Here is a 16,558-nt window from a genome sequence, read left to right on the forward strand (position 1 = left end):
TCAGATTTCTGGAGCCTTGTCAACCTTCCCAAATGGGCCCAGATGCAATCTTCAGAACTCTGACAGCATGTACAGCTATCCCAGGATTATTTTTAGGGGATCTGGGCACCTGTCTATTGGCTGCTTCAATGCAGCTAATTTTGCAAAAGAGCTGACAATTAGGTCTGATTCATTAAATAAAAGATGCTTAAGGCCTTCAGTTGTCTCTTCTAAGACCTTGAGGGTGTCAGCATCAGAATGGAACTTAGAAAGTTTCTTGTTCATTGGTACTAGCAGTGCCCAGATTTGTGGAGTCAGTGAGACCATTATGGAAAAAGAAATCAGAGGGTTTAGAGATGTTGTAGGTCCATTTCTTTTTTTTGTCAAGAAAGTATGAACAATCCTTCAACAAATACCAAAAACAGCAATCCAAATACTATCTACTATCGCCATCACTTATAAAAGCAAATATATTTTTAACACCAGAACTAGTGGAAAGACATATCTTCAGAATAAAGGCAAGGTTTTGTTTTAACCTAAATAAATTTAACATTATGAAAACTCACTACATTGCTTTTATCATTTTTAAAATCTCATGCCCACAAGTTTAAAATTTCCAATTTTTGTGTATGAAGGAGAATTTGAGAACCAGTGTTCCAGTATCTTACTCTGATTTTGCGGATCCGAACACTGAGACTGGAAGGCAGGGATTGGTGACTTCATCTGCAAATGGTCTTTTGGGGCATGGGGTTGGTATGAGAGACTCATGCAAAAGAAAGCCTGGTGCCATCAAAACCAGATGCGTGGATTGGCCTGTTGCCTGTTTGCTACAGGGAGGGATGAGGGAAAGGGGCATAACAAAAATTACTTTGGTCTAAGAATCTGACATCTGCATTCCAGGGAAATTTACCAGCTGTTTGATCTTGGATAAGACACTGAAGCCACTGCATGTGGGTTTCAATTCCTCATATGTGACAAGTGCCAAAATAATCTATCTTGTCCTTAGTACACAACAGAGTAAGCTTGGCCATCACTTAACAATGACAATGACAACTGACACCTGGAAGTAGCCTTCTCAGTGTTCAACATGGTGCTCCTTATCTTTTTTCGTTGAGCTTCACAATAAAACTCTGAACATGGCAGAGCAGGTAAAGTCACATCTGTTTTACAGATACAGAAATCTCAGTGGAGAGAGGGGAAGCTTCCTGTGCTACAGAGGAGCTAGCTAATAGTCACAATCTGGGCTGGATGTCACCCTCACCAGCTCTGAATCTGTGATCTTTCCCTGAAAACAGAGGTGAAAGCACTATGGAAAAAATCTAAGTGGGGACAGGAGCTAATAGTCATTGAGCATGTACAATGTGCCAGGCAATGTGCTAAATGCATTACACTTATCTCAGTCTTCAGGACCACTTTCTAAGTTACGTGCCATTTTACAGATGGGAACAGCAGGCTTGAGGGAAAGGCCACATGGCAAGTAAGAGGCAGAAGAAGAATTCAAACCCATGTTTGTCTGATTGTGGGGCTCCACGCTCTCTCTCGGCAAAACTGCAGGAATTATGGCAAAGTCCAGAATGGTAGGTCTTCTGACAAAAGTGTGTTTTAGAAGGAGATTGTGTAAAATAGTTTATTACTCTTCGGAGGCAGACATTGGATAATGATGTGATGATGCTCATGTCCAGGGTTTGTTATTCTTCCAACAAAAGGTGGAGCTGGTAGCCTCCTTGAAACTCTTTGGGTCCCAAATACATGGTTGTATATATGCATATGTATTATATAAAATTATTTTATATATAAAAATAAAATGCATCTAATATATATAATATATTAAAGGCCTGGATTCTTATCTGTCAAGGTCTTTCAATTTGCAGACACATTTTTCTGATCAAATACTACGAGCTGTCAGATGACTTGACAGTAATATCTGAATAATTTATTTGTACCAGAAACTACCTTGAAAAGTTCACATAAAGGAAGCCAGACTGCTTTGGAAAAAAATATTCAAAAAGAAAAATAAAGTAGGGTGAGGATCTTCTTGAAAATGTTATTGAGTTGGCCTTATTGCAATCCTTTCCTCCTGTCTTGATGATTTTGACATTATCAAAATCTTGGAAAATTCCCAAGAGTTTATGAAACTGCACATACAGACAATAGACAAAAATTAGGAGATGAATGCACCAAATTATCAAAGATGGTTATATTGTTCACAGGGTAGAATCACAGGGATGTATACTTTGCATTGTGTACATCTTTGATGTTTGAATTTTATGTAATGAACATGTATAACTTTAATAAGCAGAAAAACTCAATACTAATGAAAAAGAAAAGACTCTCAAAGCAAACACATTAGTGCTATCAGTGTACTTTTTTAAAAAGTTAGAAATCCCAAAAAATTTTATAGTATTTAATTGTAATCACATGAGTAGTACGTGAATATATTGTCCTAGTAAAAATGAAACTGTAGATAAGGTTGCAGTTGTTCCCTAGGACGGCCTCTTCTCGTCAGACACACAGCATCCTGGAAGCCTGGTCTTCTTGCCTTCTCCATGGAGGCTGCTATGCATTCACATGTGATTTTCCCTTGCCAGACTCTGAGCTTCCTGAGGGGAAGGACTGGTTTTGTCTTTTCAGTCTTGCACAGTACCTGAAAAAGTATCTTTTCTCTTTCTCTGGGTCAGCAGGGTTTACTGTGACACCAGAAACGCACCTTAATCACATCTACCAATGGCCTTTGGATGGCCGTTTTTGTTCATCTTGGCATCTTTGATAAAAAATATCAGAACCATAATAGGAAATGGAATAGCTATGTGTAACTGATACCAGCCACCACTGATGCAACAATAAAAGGAAATGGTATACATGTTTCTCCCCAGTCCCTAGCCCTCCAGCTAAAACCAACCCTCCTATTAGGAGGATCCCTCAGTTTCCACTTCCTCCTCCGCCCCTGTCAGTCTCCTAGCTAGCAGCTGTTCAGTACCTGAAATTTATACTAAGGTTGCTTGACAAGTCCCTGCCTGTCTTTCTAGCCTCATCTCCACCACTTCCTACCCTGCACTTTATCCTCCAGCAATCTCTTCTGGTTTCTTCACAAATACGGAGTCACATCTTTATGCTTGTTTTCTCCTCTGCATAAAATATCCTGCTCTGATTTCTTTGCCTTGCTAATTAGTGTATAAATTATGTATAATACAATCACCTTCTTGACAAATTCAAACCCATGTCTGTCTGACTGTGGGGCTCCATGCCCTCTCTCTACAAAACTGTAATAATAAAACAACCACCATCATAAAAATATAAATCAGCTATATAATTCCCCAAATCGCCCCACCCCATGCTCCATTGCTATCCATATGCTTACTCCATTCCCAGCCCTCCTTGCAGCTACTTATCTGTTTTCTGCCTCTGTAATTGTACCTTTTATAGGATGTCTTGTAAATGGAGTCATAAAATACCTAGCCTTTTTTATCTGGTTTCTTTCACTTGGCATACTGCACTTGAGATTCATTGATGTTGCACATAAGAGTGGATAATCCTATTTTTATTGCTGAACAGTATTCTATTGTATTGTTTATATCATTTTTAAGACTCAGCTTAAGAGTCACTTTTTTCAAGAAGTCTTCTCTCATCTAAAGGTTATGTGTTGCCTCTGTGTTTCCATGGCCCCCAGACTTACCTTCTTCATAACACATGGCACATTTTACATTCCTTACCTATTTATGAATACCTAACTAGACTTATTCTAGGAAGGAAGGAGGTGTGTTTTCATCATTCTCATATTCCTAACACATAGCAGCATGTACAATACCTAGTAGGTGCTTAAATGCAAGTATGAATGCATTTCCCATAGAGTGAGGCAGCCTTAAAAGAGGACATTTTGATGCTCTAAAAATGAACTCCCACTGATGTGGTCTTATTTAATTCTCATTAAGGCTCTGTGAAGTTGGCACTAACATACACACTTTACAAACCAGGAAATTAAGATGTCTGTTTGAACCCAAAGCCCACTCTGAAGTACAGTGTGATAATGATATTACTTTGTAACTGAAGTGGCTTTAGGACTATGAATCTGTGTTTTGATAGCAAATGTCCATCTCCTTTAATCTATTTTCTAGCTTAGCTCTGATCAAGTTAGCTGGAAAATGAAGGTACTGTCTAGTTGGCTAAAAACAAAGCTCTTAAGTTAGGTTGATCAAAATGGCGGTGGGATGGCCCAGCAGATTACTGGTTTTTGAGAACATGCTAATTCATCCCAGATGGCCAGGGTTGGCTGGGAAACTGCAGGCCATCATTACTGCATCCATGAGCACTGAAGCTGCAGCTGGATGGCACCTGGCCACGTGCAAGGGGAAGCAATGATAGGGGCGTGGAAAACAGATAAAAAGGACTTGGGTTTGATTGTCACTCAACCAGCTGTCTCTCAGTTGAGAAAATTAATCTGACAAACTCCTGCCTGAGACCTGTAAATAGCTAACATCAGTCCCCAGAATGTGAGACGGTCAGGGTCCATGCCTAGGGATAGGATGCAGAATGGTAATGACATTGGGGAAGATGGCTGAATCCTTCTCTTTCCTTATTCCATATGCAGTCCCTCACTCCTGCAAAAGACGAGGAGGGAATTAAATTCAACTCACGTGGGCCAGTCGATCAAATCTGGCAAAGAGCTCGTTGAGCATCCTGACCAGCTCCTGAGCAGACAAGGTCGTGGAGAGGTTGGTAAATCCTTTAACATCTGCAAAAAGAATACTAAACACAGGGAAGAGGGTGGGGGTGGGGGGAGAAAGCGTATTAATATTTTAGTCCATCTTGGGATACACATCAACACCATACCAATAGATAAACTGTCTTTGTGGTCTGAGATTTTAGCTCTTGCTGCCATGAGAGTCAGGAGGAATGTCTCAGTATTTAATAAATATCTCAGCAGAGAGTCCACCCAGGAGCTCAGGAAGAACAAGGGGACAACAGGAAGCCCTTTTTCTCCTGTGCAGGGCTGTGTAGAGTGGGCAATGCAAACAATCCAAAAGAGAATTTGTCACCATGAAGATATCAATTTCTTGTGAAAAGCAAGATGAAACTTTATGAATTATCTCTGTATTTTCACAATGAACAGCAATGCACATGCAATGAACACAGAGTAAAATGGTCACAAGGGGCAGGGGCAGAACCCAAAACCTCATCATCTTGAACCCAATGACAGGTACAGTACCCAAAATGGCAGGTAAATAGGCATTTCTCAAAAATTATGACAATAGGTGGCAAATCTGGGAAATCTCAGGCAGAATAATTAATTTCCAAAAACTCTCACATTACTAAAGATTTCAGTTAGGTAAGGTCTTGTTCTGTGTATATGGCCTGGTATAAGGGACAGGGCAGCTTCCAAAAGCCTTCTAAAAGCTAGGTTACTCTCTTAGTTAAGCCATCCAGTTACTCTGTGGGGCAAGCATAGTTCTCTCCATTCAGCCCATGAGGAAACTGAGGCTCAGAGAGGCAAGGAGACTTGCCCAGCATCTCACTAATGGCACATGGCATAGCTGGGATTCTCCATTTGGTTGAATTGCACTGAGGGACATTGCTCCAATTATCTTACCATGTCATCTCAGGGACCTCTGAAAGGAAAGATAGGACACCAAACAGGATACCATATTTGATCATTTCTCATTTTTCATCCTCTCTGAAAGTGATACGTGTCTTACAATTAATCACTTTAGCTGTGTGTCGAGCTTTTTGCATCTTTTCTTAGTGTTGCCTAAAATAATGACAAGTCTTACAATCAGCCTATGAGTGTAATTTAGTTTTAATGAAATAGGTAATTGGGCTAGAAGACATTGTGGAATGTGTTGACTTACATCAGTCACCACATGTTTTCAATAATTCTTAAAATTCATCTCCTTTACAAACCCTTTAAAGAATTTGACATAGACTATGGATTATCTCTCCCAAAAATGTACGAGCATTCAAAATTTTGCACCTCACTTAAAGGGATTTATACCTTCCACAAAGCCCATTCATGAAATCATTAGGAATCCCTAGAGCTATTGCTTTAGTTAATTGTTGAATGTCCCATTCTTTCAGCAAATATTTATATATTTACTATGTGTTCAGCTAGGCACTGGGCTAGGAAGTTAGATTAAATGATATATAAGACCTAGTGCCTTTCCTCAAGATGCTGAGTCTGAGGAATGGAGCTGGAAAGACAAAAAGAAAAATGGAAACAGTGCAGGGTGATGATCACTGTGATTGAAGGACATTTTGGGGGATGACCAGCCACAGAGGGATCAGGAGTCTCCCAGCAGAGCAAAGTCTCAGCTAGTTCTTGAAGAATGTGATGAGCGAAGTGATTGGGAGGATGGATGCTCTGAGCAGAGAGAACAGTACATTCTAGGGTCTCGTGGAAGAATAAGTATATATATCAAGGTTCTGCAGTAATTCAAGGGCAGCCAGTCAGAAGGTATCACTGAGCAAGGAGGCTAGAAAGAAGAGAGAGATGAGGTCAGAAATATAGGTGGGGCAGTGATGGAGAAGGGGCTGGTAAGCCAGGCTGAAGAATATAGACTTTGTCCTGAAAGTGATGGAAAGCTGGTGAATGGGATTTAAGCATGGACGTGATGCCAATAGATTTTCAATTTACAAAGCTTCCTTTGGCAGAGTGACTATACTGCCATTGTTTTCTACAGTTCTGTGGTGGCAGAGCATATGGTCATATGCACAGAATTTGAGTCTAGATAGATCTGGGTTCAAATCTTAGTTCACCACTTATGAATTCTATGACCTTGGGCAACTTCCTGAACTTCTGTAAGCCCTAGCTCTGTAAACTGGAGATAACTGTCATACTTGCCTCATTACTGGTTAGTGTTTAGCACATCACCTGGCAATTGCCAGCATAGTAAATGCTCCTTAAATGTGTTAGCTTTTGTTATCATCATTTTACAAAATTTTACTATAATTGCATGTTATATTTGAGAGAGAAAGAGGAGAGAGGTAACAGAGGTAGAAAATAATATGGCCATTCATTCGATTATGTATTACTTGTAGCTAAAAGCATTCCTAATTGTTGATGAAGCCTGAACTGGCAGGCAGCAGCAACACTTACAGACTATTCACTGTGGACTTGGTATTGCTCTGAGAGCCCTATATGTATTCACTCATTTATTCCATGTAACTTATGAGGGAGAACCTATCATGATTTTCTCCATTTTATAGAACTGAGGCCTGAGTAACTTGCCCATAATCATGAAGAGCTAGAATTTGAACCAGGAAGCCTGGCTCTGGCATCCATACTCTTTATTGCACAACTATGCTACTTTTGAAGCAAGAAAAGTCATTGCTATGACAGGTGGGAAGTGGACAGGCTCTTAGATCACTTGGTTTAACACATTCCCTTTATGAATCCATAAGCCCAAAGCTACTAGTATCCATCTGTCTATGGCAAGAATGGTTCACCAATTTATTCATTCCACAGCTTATTAATTAAATGTCTACTATACACCAGGCAGTGGAGACAAAGTAGTGAGCAGATGATAGCATCATCCCAGCCTTTATAAAGCTCACAGTTTATTGAAAGAACAAATGGATTCCCTGAGAGCTAAGGTCATAAAAGCTTCAGATGTCTTCAGTGTTCCAATGTCATCAAACTTTTCCAGGTCTTTTGATCCCACCATACAATATGCACCTGTATCTTTGTACATGCTATACCTGCTCCCTGGTATATGGTATAGCTTTTTCCCCCTTTTGCTATCTGTTAAAATCTGACTTGTCCTTCAAAGCCCCACTCAGGTGTTAAAATCATGTTAAGAGTCTATACCCCTCTGGAGACTTCCCCAAGCATAGCCAGTTATCCCCAACTAAAGCTTCTCGCCCTGTTGGTGCCCCTCTCTGTCATAACACTTAACTCTCAATAGCACAATCATATGTGGCTAAGTGTGCTCCATCTATTAGCTGAAGAACAAGAATGAAGTCACCTCTGCATCCCACCTGCCCAGCACACAGTTGGCTGTATTACATGTTTCCTTAGTCCAATCAACAGAAACATTCAGAATTAAGTCCTCCTTCCTCAGAGCATGGTCATGGCCCCCAGTGACATCTCAAGAAATTGTTAGAAATGTAGACTCTCAAGCCACCTCTCCAGACCCATGGTGCCACAATCTGCTTTAACTGAGCCGTAGATGATTTGTGTACACATTTAAGGCTCAGAAGCACTGGTTTAAGTCATAGTTGTACAATAAGGATTTATTGAATAAAAGACCAGATGCAGAAACCAGGGCCCTGGTTCTCATTGCATTGCTTGTTCTGCCACCCCCAGGTGCTGGGCTCCGATCATCAAGTCTTTTGATTCTTGGCATAAATTTGCAGCTTTCCAGGATGAATATACCAAGGGGGCCATAGTAATTTTCAACTCTAATTTGGTTACATAAGTTGTTTATTTGGCTAAAAATAAGTCATGTTACCTAATAGTCACCTTCAAATAGAATCCCCAAGGAAGCTTTTGCAGAGTTCAATAGAATCATTAGGAACATGGTCCCTGTGTAGACTCCTCTCACTAACTAAGTTTCAGATGTGTTCAGTGTTCCAATATCATAACTGTGTGTTCTTGGGAAAGTTACTTAATCTCTCTGAGCTTCCATTTTTCTTGATAATAAAGCAAAGGTCATTAAAGCTACTCTGTAAGACTACTATAAGAAGATAACTTGTAAATCATTGCATAATTCTCAATAAATGAAGGGTATATAACTTTTTTTGAGAAGTTTTTACGAATCTGGAAGTGCTTAACTGCCATGTGGATGGATCTAGAAAGTCATCAAGTTGTCTAGGTCCATTCAATTGCATTTTGCTTGTTTGTGAAACTCTAGTCTACAGGACAGATGTAGTGATCACACATGTTGACAGGGCTGGCTGGAAATTAACAGCCAGTCAAGAAAGTGAACTGACTCAGCAAGAGTCTAAAAATGAGGATTTTTCTGATCCTTGACAATGGTTCACTAAAATATCTACCATGGCATAGGGAGAGATAAAGACAAACATGTCTCCCAGACAGACCTACAAAATATGTGTCAGCAAATGTGCAAATGTACATGAAATGGAGTTGGCAGGGCCAATAGGAAATAGGAAAAAGAACCATGACAGAGAAAGATGACTGTCCACCAAATCCATGCCTCTGTTTGCATAGTCAATCCACCTGTCACTAGGAAAAGCCATTGAGCCAGAGGCACTGTTCCCAGCCCACTTTGTTTCTAGGTGGGCACCTGGAATTGATTCTCCCTAATGGAATCTGAGCAGAAATGACATATGTCATTTTCTGGTTAAGGTGGTAAAAAATAAATGGGCGTGAGTACTCTGTGCTTCCCCTTCCAATAACCAAATGCCAGGAACTTTGAGGCCCAAGGGATGGTAGTTACAAAACAAAGGAGCCTTTTTCCCTGTATCACCCACGAACCGGTAATATCAGCAGTGGACTCGTGTGAATAAATTTGATTGAGTTAAAAAATCAATGAAATTGAAAGGGTATTTGAAAGAGCAGATAGCATTACCCTAATGAATACAAGAAGTGTCTTAAGTATCTGGGGGAAAAACAGGAAAGATAAATAGAATTGGGTAGGTGGGATGGAGAGCCTGAATGACTTCCAGTAAAAAGCTGGTGGCCAGGTGGATCCTCAGGTGAACCTGGAGAAGTCTCAGAGGTTGATAGCTGAAATCAGCTTGAGCATTCAAAGAGCCCAGCTTTTGGGTTGGGAAACGGAGGCCCACAGGGATGAGGTGATGCAGTGGAAGTCTCGCCAAGGGTGTGGCTACCCCAGCCCACGTGGGCACACGAATGCCCCCAAGCATAGCGCCTTTAATCATACCCTTTCTTGATGAAGGTAAACGGTGGTATGAAATGTAAGTCAAGACTGAGAAGTGTACAGCACTTTTTTAGGAAAGAGCCCTCAAAATTAAAAAAAAAAAAAAAGCAAGGGAGAAGAAAGAATGCACCAGGCAGTTTACCATGAAGAGGGTGACGGGTTTGGAAATGATTTCAAAAATGCTCCCAACACCGCAGCGGGGTTGCTTTGGGGGTTGGGGAAGGAGGTGGAGCAGCCAGTCGGCTTTGTTCTCCGACTTGGGCTAGGGACCGTCCTCCTCTGCTTTCAAGGCTTGGGTCTTATTTTAGCACCCTGCAGCCTCGCAGTGGGCAGGAGACGCCCCGCCGCCCCGAGCTGAGTTCATCTTCCCGAAACCCCTGGAGCCCCGGGCATCTCGCCACGCTGCTCTGAGAATAGCCTGGGAGCAACCGGGCCGGCGGCTGGTTTCTGCATCAATTCTCCTCCCCCTAGTAACGGCTCTGAAAACACGGAGACACAGAGAGCAGAAAACGAAATTTTAATGTACTGTGGCGTGAACTTCTGGAAAAGGGTCTCCAGCACCAGAACTCAGTTCAATGACTTAAAGTAAATGGGCGGGGTTGGAGGGGTGGGGGCAGAAGAAACTAGCTGCTCAGGAGTAACTGGGGCACTGAAAAAGGATTCCTGCAGAAAGCGAGCCGCCGAACATGTTGTTTATTACACTTAAGGCACCTGAGCATGTTAGTGTGGACGCGCTGGCTTGTGGAATTTTCCCTATTTTTCTTTTTAAAGGTATTTTTCGCTCCTTCTTTCTCCATGGTGACAGGTACTTTCATCATATGCCACATATTTTATTTATAAATTTATATGATTTGTATATATTTATAGATGAGTATGTAATTAAATATTTATTTATTTTTCCCCAAATATTCACGCAATTTCTGCTTTCTCTGGATCTGCATTTATGGCCAAGCCATTTTGCCACCAGGGAAGGAATATGGAACACCACCTATGATTCTCTGCATGGACCGTGGCTCTGCCTTTACTTCTGCTGACCCCTTTGCTCAGAATTCATGTATTTGTGTTTTTCACTTGGCTTACTTCATCTCAAATAAAGCCAAGAAGAATCATCATCTCTTCCAGGAAGGTTTCTCTACCTATCTCCCTGTCCCCGCCCTCCACCTCCTTGCCCCAGGTTTTCCTCCTTTTATGATCTTTTGGCATTTGTTGCCTGCTTAATAATCAAACCCCATATTCTATTATGATTAATAGGTGCCTATTGTCTTATAACTAGTATTGAAGGGTTCTTATTATGTGTGGGACCAATTCCTAGATCTGGGGCGCATCTCTTACTGGAATTGCTGTTTGACAAAGGGCTGTTTTGCAAATTCAAGCATCTAAATCAGTGTAGCTCAATTCTTGGACAAGACCCTGGGAATGACCTATCCTGCTGTGCCCGCTGAAGGGTTGTGTTAGAATCATGATCTCTACTGAATTTTAAAACGTGTGTTCCTGCATGCCAGGAATAGAACACCTACAGATGCTGGTAGGTGCAAAATTGTCCTCTGTCCTGCTGACATTAGGAGGAAAGGAACTATGAGAATAGGTTTGTCATTTTTGAAGTTGCTTAATGTAAGGACTGTGACTATGTTTGGGAAATTTTTACCTTATGATATTTGGTGAGTGGGAAATACAGTTCCACTGTATAAGCTGAAAATGCCAGAGACTTGCTTTCCAGGCACTTTAAGAAAATGACTGGGCCCAGCCAGTCAGACCCATCTGCTCCAGGCTTTAACTTGAGATGCAAAGAAGCAGCAGGAGCAGGAAGTCAGGGCAGAGCAAAGACAGCAATACCAGTTTCTGGGGCTGCAGGAGGAATTGCAGTGGTGACATGCCGTGTCAGGGGACAGGGTTGATTGCACAAGCAATGGACTGGTCAGAGACAGTGGCAGTGGCCTCCTAACTGGCCTAGTACTCTGGCTTGATTTTGCCTATGCCTTTCACTCTGTGGCCTTGCTTCACTCTGGCCCATTTCCCTCATGTACTTCTCCATTCTTCCCTAACTCTTCTGTAATCCACGACATAACCTTTCAATACATTTATTATTATTATTATTTTTTGAGATGGAGTCTTGCTCTGTTGCCAGGCTGGAGTTCAGTGGCGTGATCTCAGTTCACTGCAACCTCTGCCTCCCAGGTTCAAGCAATTCTCCTGCCTCAGTCTCCTGAGTAGCTGGGACTACAGGCATGCACCACCATTCTCAGCTAATTTTTGTATTTTTAGTAGCAATGGGGTTTCACCGTGTTGGCCAGGATGGTCTCAATCCCTTGACCTCGTGATCCGCCCACCTTGGCCTCCCAAAGTGCTGGGATTACAGGCATGAGCGACCACGCCCGGCCAGTACATTTCTTTTAAATCAGTCATGGTTGGATTCTTTTGACTGCAACTAGGAAACATGTCCGAAATGAACTACAATATACTGAATGCTCTACTACTTGCTTAACTCTGCCTGTTTTATATTTTGTATTAATCTTCACTTACATCATCCACATAAAGCTCTGCAAAGTGGCTAAGAAGATGCTCATTTTATAGGGAAGAATTTTGAGATTCAGGTAAATAAATTTCCCAAGGAATAGGCAGAATTGGGATTTTAAAGCTGGTGTGCCTCACCATGGAGTTCACCCTTTGATTTTCAGTACATGCCATGTTGTCCAGTGTTGTGCTGGGCACATAGAGGGCACTGATGCATGGATGGGGGAGTGAGTGGGAAGATACATGCATGGATGGATGGATGGATGGATGAGTGGATGGATAGATGGATGGTTGGCCAAAAATACGTTTGCAAAGGAAAATAAACTGTCATCCTTTTTATATTGTTTTAAACACACTTATGAGAAATATAAGGAGGGGATGTATGTGATCACGCCTGAAACCCCCAGATTACATTCCGGGATTATTTTTCTTATCATAGTCTAAAAGGTGTTTGCCTTTCCCACACAAAATGTAAAGACAGGCACGCCTACTATAGGAGAGCTAGGCAGTAAGTCAACCAGCAAATATAATTTTATTCTGTGACATTCTTCTCCAGTCTTAATTTGGAAATGTAGAACTCTCTGATGAATAATCACTAGGTAATGAATTAATCAACCGAATGAGGAACGGTGCTGACATTCAAGCAGACAGAAGTCACGGAAGTGCAATGAGAGCACCCAAACACACATGGATCATGTGGAGAGCCGGGGCAAGGGTGTTGTGTTTCTCACCTGACGTTCTCATAGCGATGGATGTAGATCCGATGGAACTGGTGCTGCAGGTGCTCGTCTTCCACATTGGTCATGTCGTTGATCATTTCCAGGACAACAAACCGGGGAAGTACGGAAAGCACAAGCCGCTCCTGGAACAAATGAAGAGGGACGGTCCTGTTAGGCTGACCAGCGAGTCTCAGATGGGAGGGTGGAGGGTGGAGAAGTCATGGGGCTTTTAGATGAACTCCCTTTGGAATTGCTAATTTCATATCATTCTATGAATAAGACATATTTATTGAGTACTTATTATTTGCCAGGCACTCTGCTGAGTGTTGGATATATAGTGGTGAACCAAATGGATGTGGTTCTGACTATGGTGGAGCTTACATTCTAATAAGGAAGATACATTAAGTATTACATACCCAAAGATACCTACACACATTTACAAGATGTGATGAGTGCTATGCAAAAACAGGTCATGATGAGAGAGTACAATGGTTGATGACAGCGATTCATATCAGGGATTAAGAATGGCCTTACCAAGGAACTGATATTTAAAATTGAGACCTGAAAATTTGGAAGGAGTCTGTCCTGTGTAGTGCAATGAGAAATCCAGGAATTAAAAATAATAACTACAAATATCCTGAGGTAGAAATGAGCAATGGTGTGGCTGGAGGGTGGTGATAGCAATGAGGTTGGAGGTGTAGCTAGGTCTTGCAGGTGAGCATACAATGTTCGTGTTTAATTCCAACTACAACTGAAAGCCACTAAATGGTACTAAGCAGCAGAGTGGCATAAGTGGATTTATGTTTTAAAAGATCACTTTGACTGGGATTTGGAGAATGTGTTCTGGGAGGAGCCAAGGCTGGAGGCAGAGGGACCAGGTGGGGAAGCTCCTGGAGTGTCCAGGTGAGATAAGATTCATAGAACTGGCGACCGAGATGGCAGGAAAGAAAGAGGGTGTGGCCACCATGATAGCTAGTTTTGAGTTTGGTTGCCTGGGAGAGTGAGCTACACTTATAGAAACAGGAAACATACAAAAGAAACCAGGCTTACAAGGCACTAGCTCTTCATCAAAGATGAGAGGAAGTGAGACACACGCAGCCTGAAAGTGGGTTCCTAACACCGAACAATAATATTTCTATTGTGATTACCACAGTAGATAAAAGCAAAGTAATGGGTTAACTAGCAACGTGAATTAAATTCTAAAAAGTCCTTGTGTTGTGGAAACTAGGCAAGAGGCTGGCTTCTGACACATGGTTTACTTGGTTACATGGTTTACTGTGATAGATGAAGTTTAATACTTTTAGTTGAATAGTAGAAAATAGGGTAATTATCATTGATATGATAATAATAGGTCATGTGGAAGTATCTAGTTGAGGCATATCACTATAGAGAGATAAAGTTTTTCTTGGTCTATGGTTTACTATAGTGTCAAACTGACTTTAAGAGAGGCAAGTTCTAATCATCACAGTTCCTCATATCTTTGTAGTTATTTATGGGTATTAAGCATTGTCACCGTTCATTCTTTCATGTGTTTCTCTTGAAACCCTGATAATCAGCTTGCAGAAATAATCATTTTCATATAATGGACAGACTGAGTCCAGGAGAGATTAAGTTACTTGCACAACCTGAACAGTTAATCAAGCGGCAGTTGCAGGGTGCGATCCTTTCCCTTGTTATTCCTTACTGGGATTCTTGGTGAGATGGGAAAAGTCTTGGATTAAGTCTGACGAAGAAGTTTAGATTCTGATTCTATCATTGGATATCCATTAGGTAAACTACCTCATCTTTCTGTGCCTTAGTTCCCTAATTTGGCAAATATTAATAGCAATAATATTGTCTACTTCAAAGAGTTGCTGTGAGAATTCAATGCAGTTAAATATGTGAGGGGCCTGGCTAAAATCCTTCTCCCTCCTCTCACCTCTACTTAACTCTGCCTCTCATGCAAAAGGCTTTATTAATGAAGTGCCCATTGAATGACATATGATGAAGCCCTTTCTTCTCTTGAGTGCTATCCCATCATGGGACTAAGAGGCATGCTTTCTGCAAATGCCCCAACATCATGTCCATTTTGTGTTCATTTGTGCTATTTGTCAACTTCCCAGGTACTTGTGGCCCTGTTCTCTCAATTGGCGCTGGGTGGGAGTAGGTGCTAATTACAGCTTTGAGGGGCACTAGTGCTCTGTCAATGGCTGGGGATGTTTAATTAAGATGCCACTGCATCTGCACTTGTAAGGGAAGCAATAGAGCTGTAATACACAATCCACACACACTCCGGGACCCCACGGTCAGTTTGTAAAAGTGTTTGATCGCAAATCATCCTTATACTATGTGTTGTATTACGGTGATATTTTAATTACCAGAGTGAGAAAAATGGAAGAATTTATGTTAGGAAGAGAATGGCACAGGAGATAAAAAAGGTGGTGATGTGGCACAGGAGATAAAAAGGTGGTGATGCAGCACATAAAATGATCCAAATGTAGGGAAGAAATGGGAACTGAAGAGAGACACAAGAAAGGTCATTCACAGGACCTAGTTGAGAAGATGTTCCTCCCTGAAATTCAAGTCCATGGACATATTTATGAGGCTATCCCATGGATTCTGTGATCTGACCATTCATCAGAATGTTTTGAAGGTTCATAAAAGTGCAGCTGCCCTGACCCCACCCAGACCTGCTGAACTGGACTCAGAGAAAAATGGTCAAGCAGGTGGAGTTTTTAAAAACTCCTTAGGTTTTTGGGATACTCAGGTAGGATTGAGAAATGCTGGCCTATCCTGTGGCAAGCACTACTAAGCACATTATTATACTCAACTTTTACTATAGTTCCATAAAACAGATTATTTTCCAAATAAAACGAAAACATGGCTATAGTAAACTGATTACCTAGCAACATGAGCACCTAGATCATAAATAGCAAAGAATTGAAACCAAATTCTCCTGATTCCCAAAATAGCTCCAACAACTGCACTTCCTACAAAATGTATTCTAATCACCTCTTATCGGATCCACATGGCTCTTAGAAAATTATACATTAAGGCAGCATGTGGGATATTCCTATGATTGGAGCTAATAGTATGCAACAAAGCCTCAGAGGAGGAAAGAATCATTGTTCATTAAGGAAGATGAGGGACCAGTTTCTAAGGAGGGTTCCTGAAAACTGGGTGAGGGTTCAAACATTATATGTATTTATTTATTCATCTAACAAATATTTATTGAGAACATACTACATGTCAGCTCAGTTCTAGATATGGGAGATATATAGATACATAGAGAGTAAGACAGCCAAGATCCTAGAGCAAGACTTTACAGGTAGAGACTGACAGGCTCCCGGAATGGCATGGAAAGATATGCATTCTTACTTCAGAGCTACCATCTAGTTGGCTCTGAAGCAACTACTATGGGCCGGGGCCTGAGTTAAGAGCTTCATATATAATTTCATAGAACATTCAACATAACCTCATGGCAGAAATAACTTATTATAGATTAACAAATGAGAAAATGAAGTCTCGGAGAAGTAG

General features: G+C 41.3%; 1 protein-coding gene across 3 annotated transcripts in view; it reads right to left on the minus strand.

Moving 5' to 3' along the window:
* ADCY8 (adenylate cyclase 8) overlaps positions 1 to 16,558 on the minus strand; it is a 274,396-nt gene that overhangs the window by 170,136 nt on the left and 87,702 nt on the right. For all 3 annotated transcript variants that reach the window (XM_055287260.2, XM_055287261.2, XM_055287262.2), the window contains exons 3-4: positions 13,055 to 13,185; positions 4,611 to 4,722 (exon numbers count right to left, since the gene is read on the minus strand). In XM_055287260.2, coding sequence (XP_055143235.1) covers positions 4,611 to 4,722; positions 13,055 to 13,185 — 243 coding nt within the window. The remainder of the gene's footprint in view (positions 1 to 4,610; positions 4,723 to 13,054; positions 13,186 to 16,558) is intronic.

This window comes from Symphalangus syndactylus, chromosome 7 (assembly GCF_028878055.3).
Source record: "Symphalangus syndactylus isolate Jambi chromosome 7, NHGRI_mSymSyn1-v2.1_pri, whole genome shotgun sequence".
Taxonomy (NCBI): Eukaryota; Metazoa; Chordata; class Mammalia; order Primates; family Hylobatidae; genus Symphalangus; species Symphalangus syndactylus.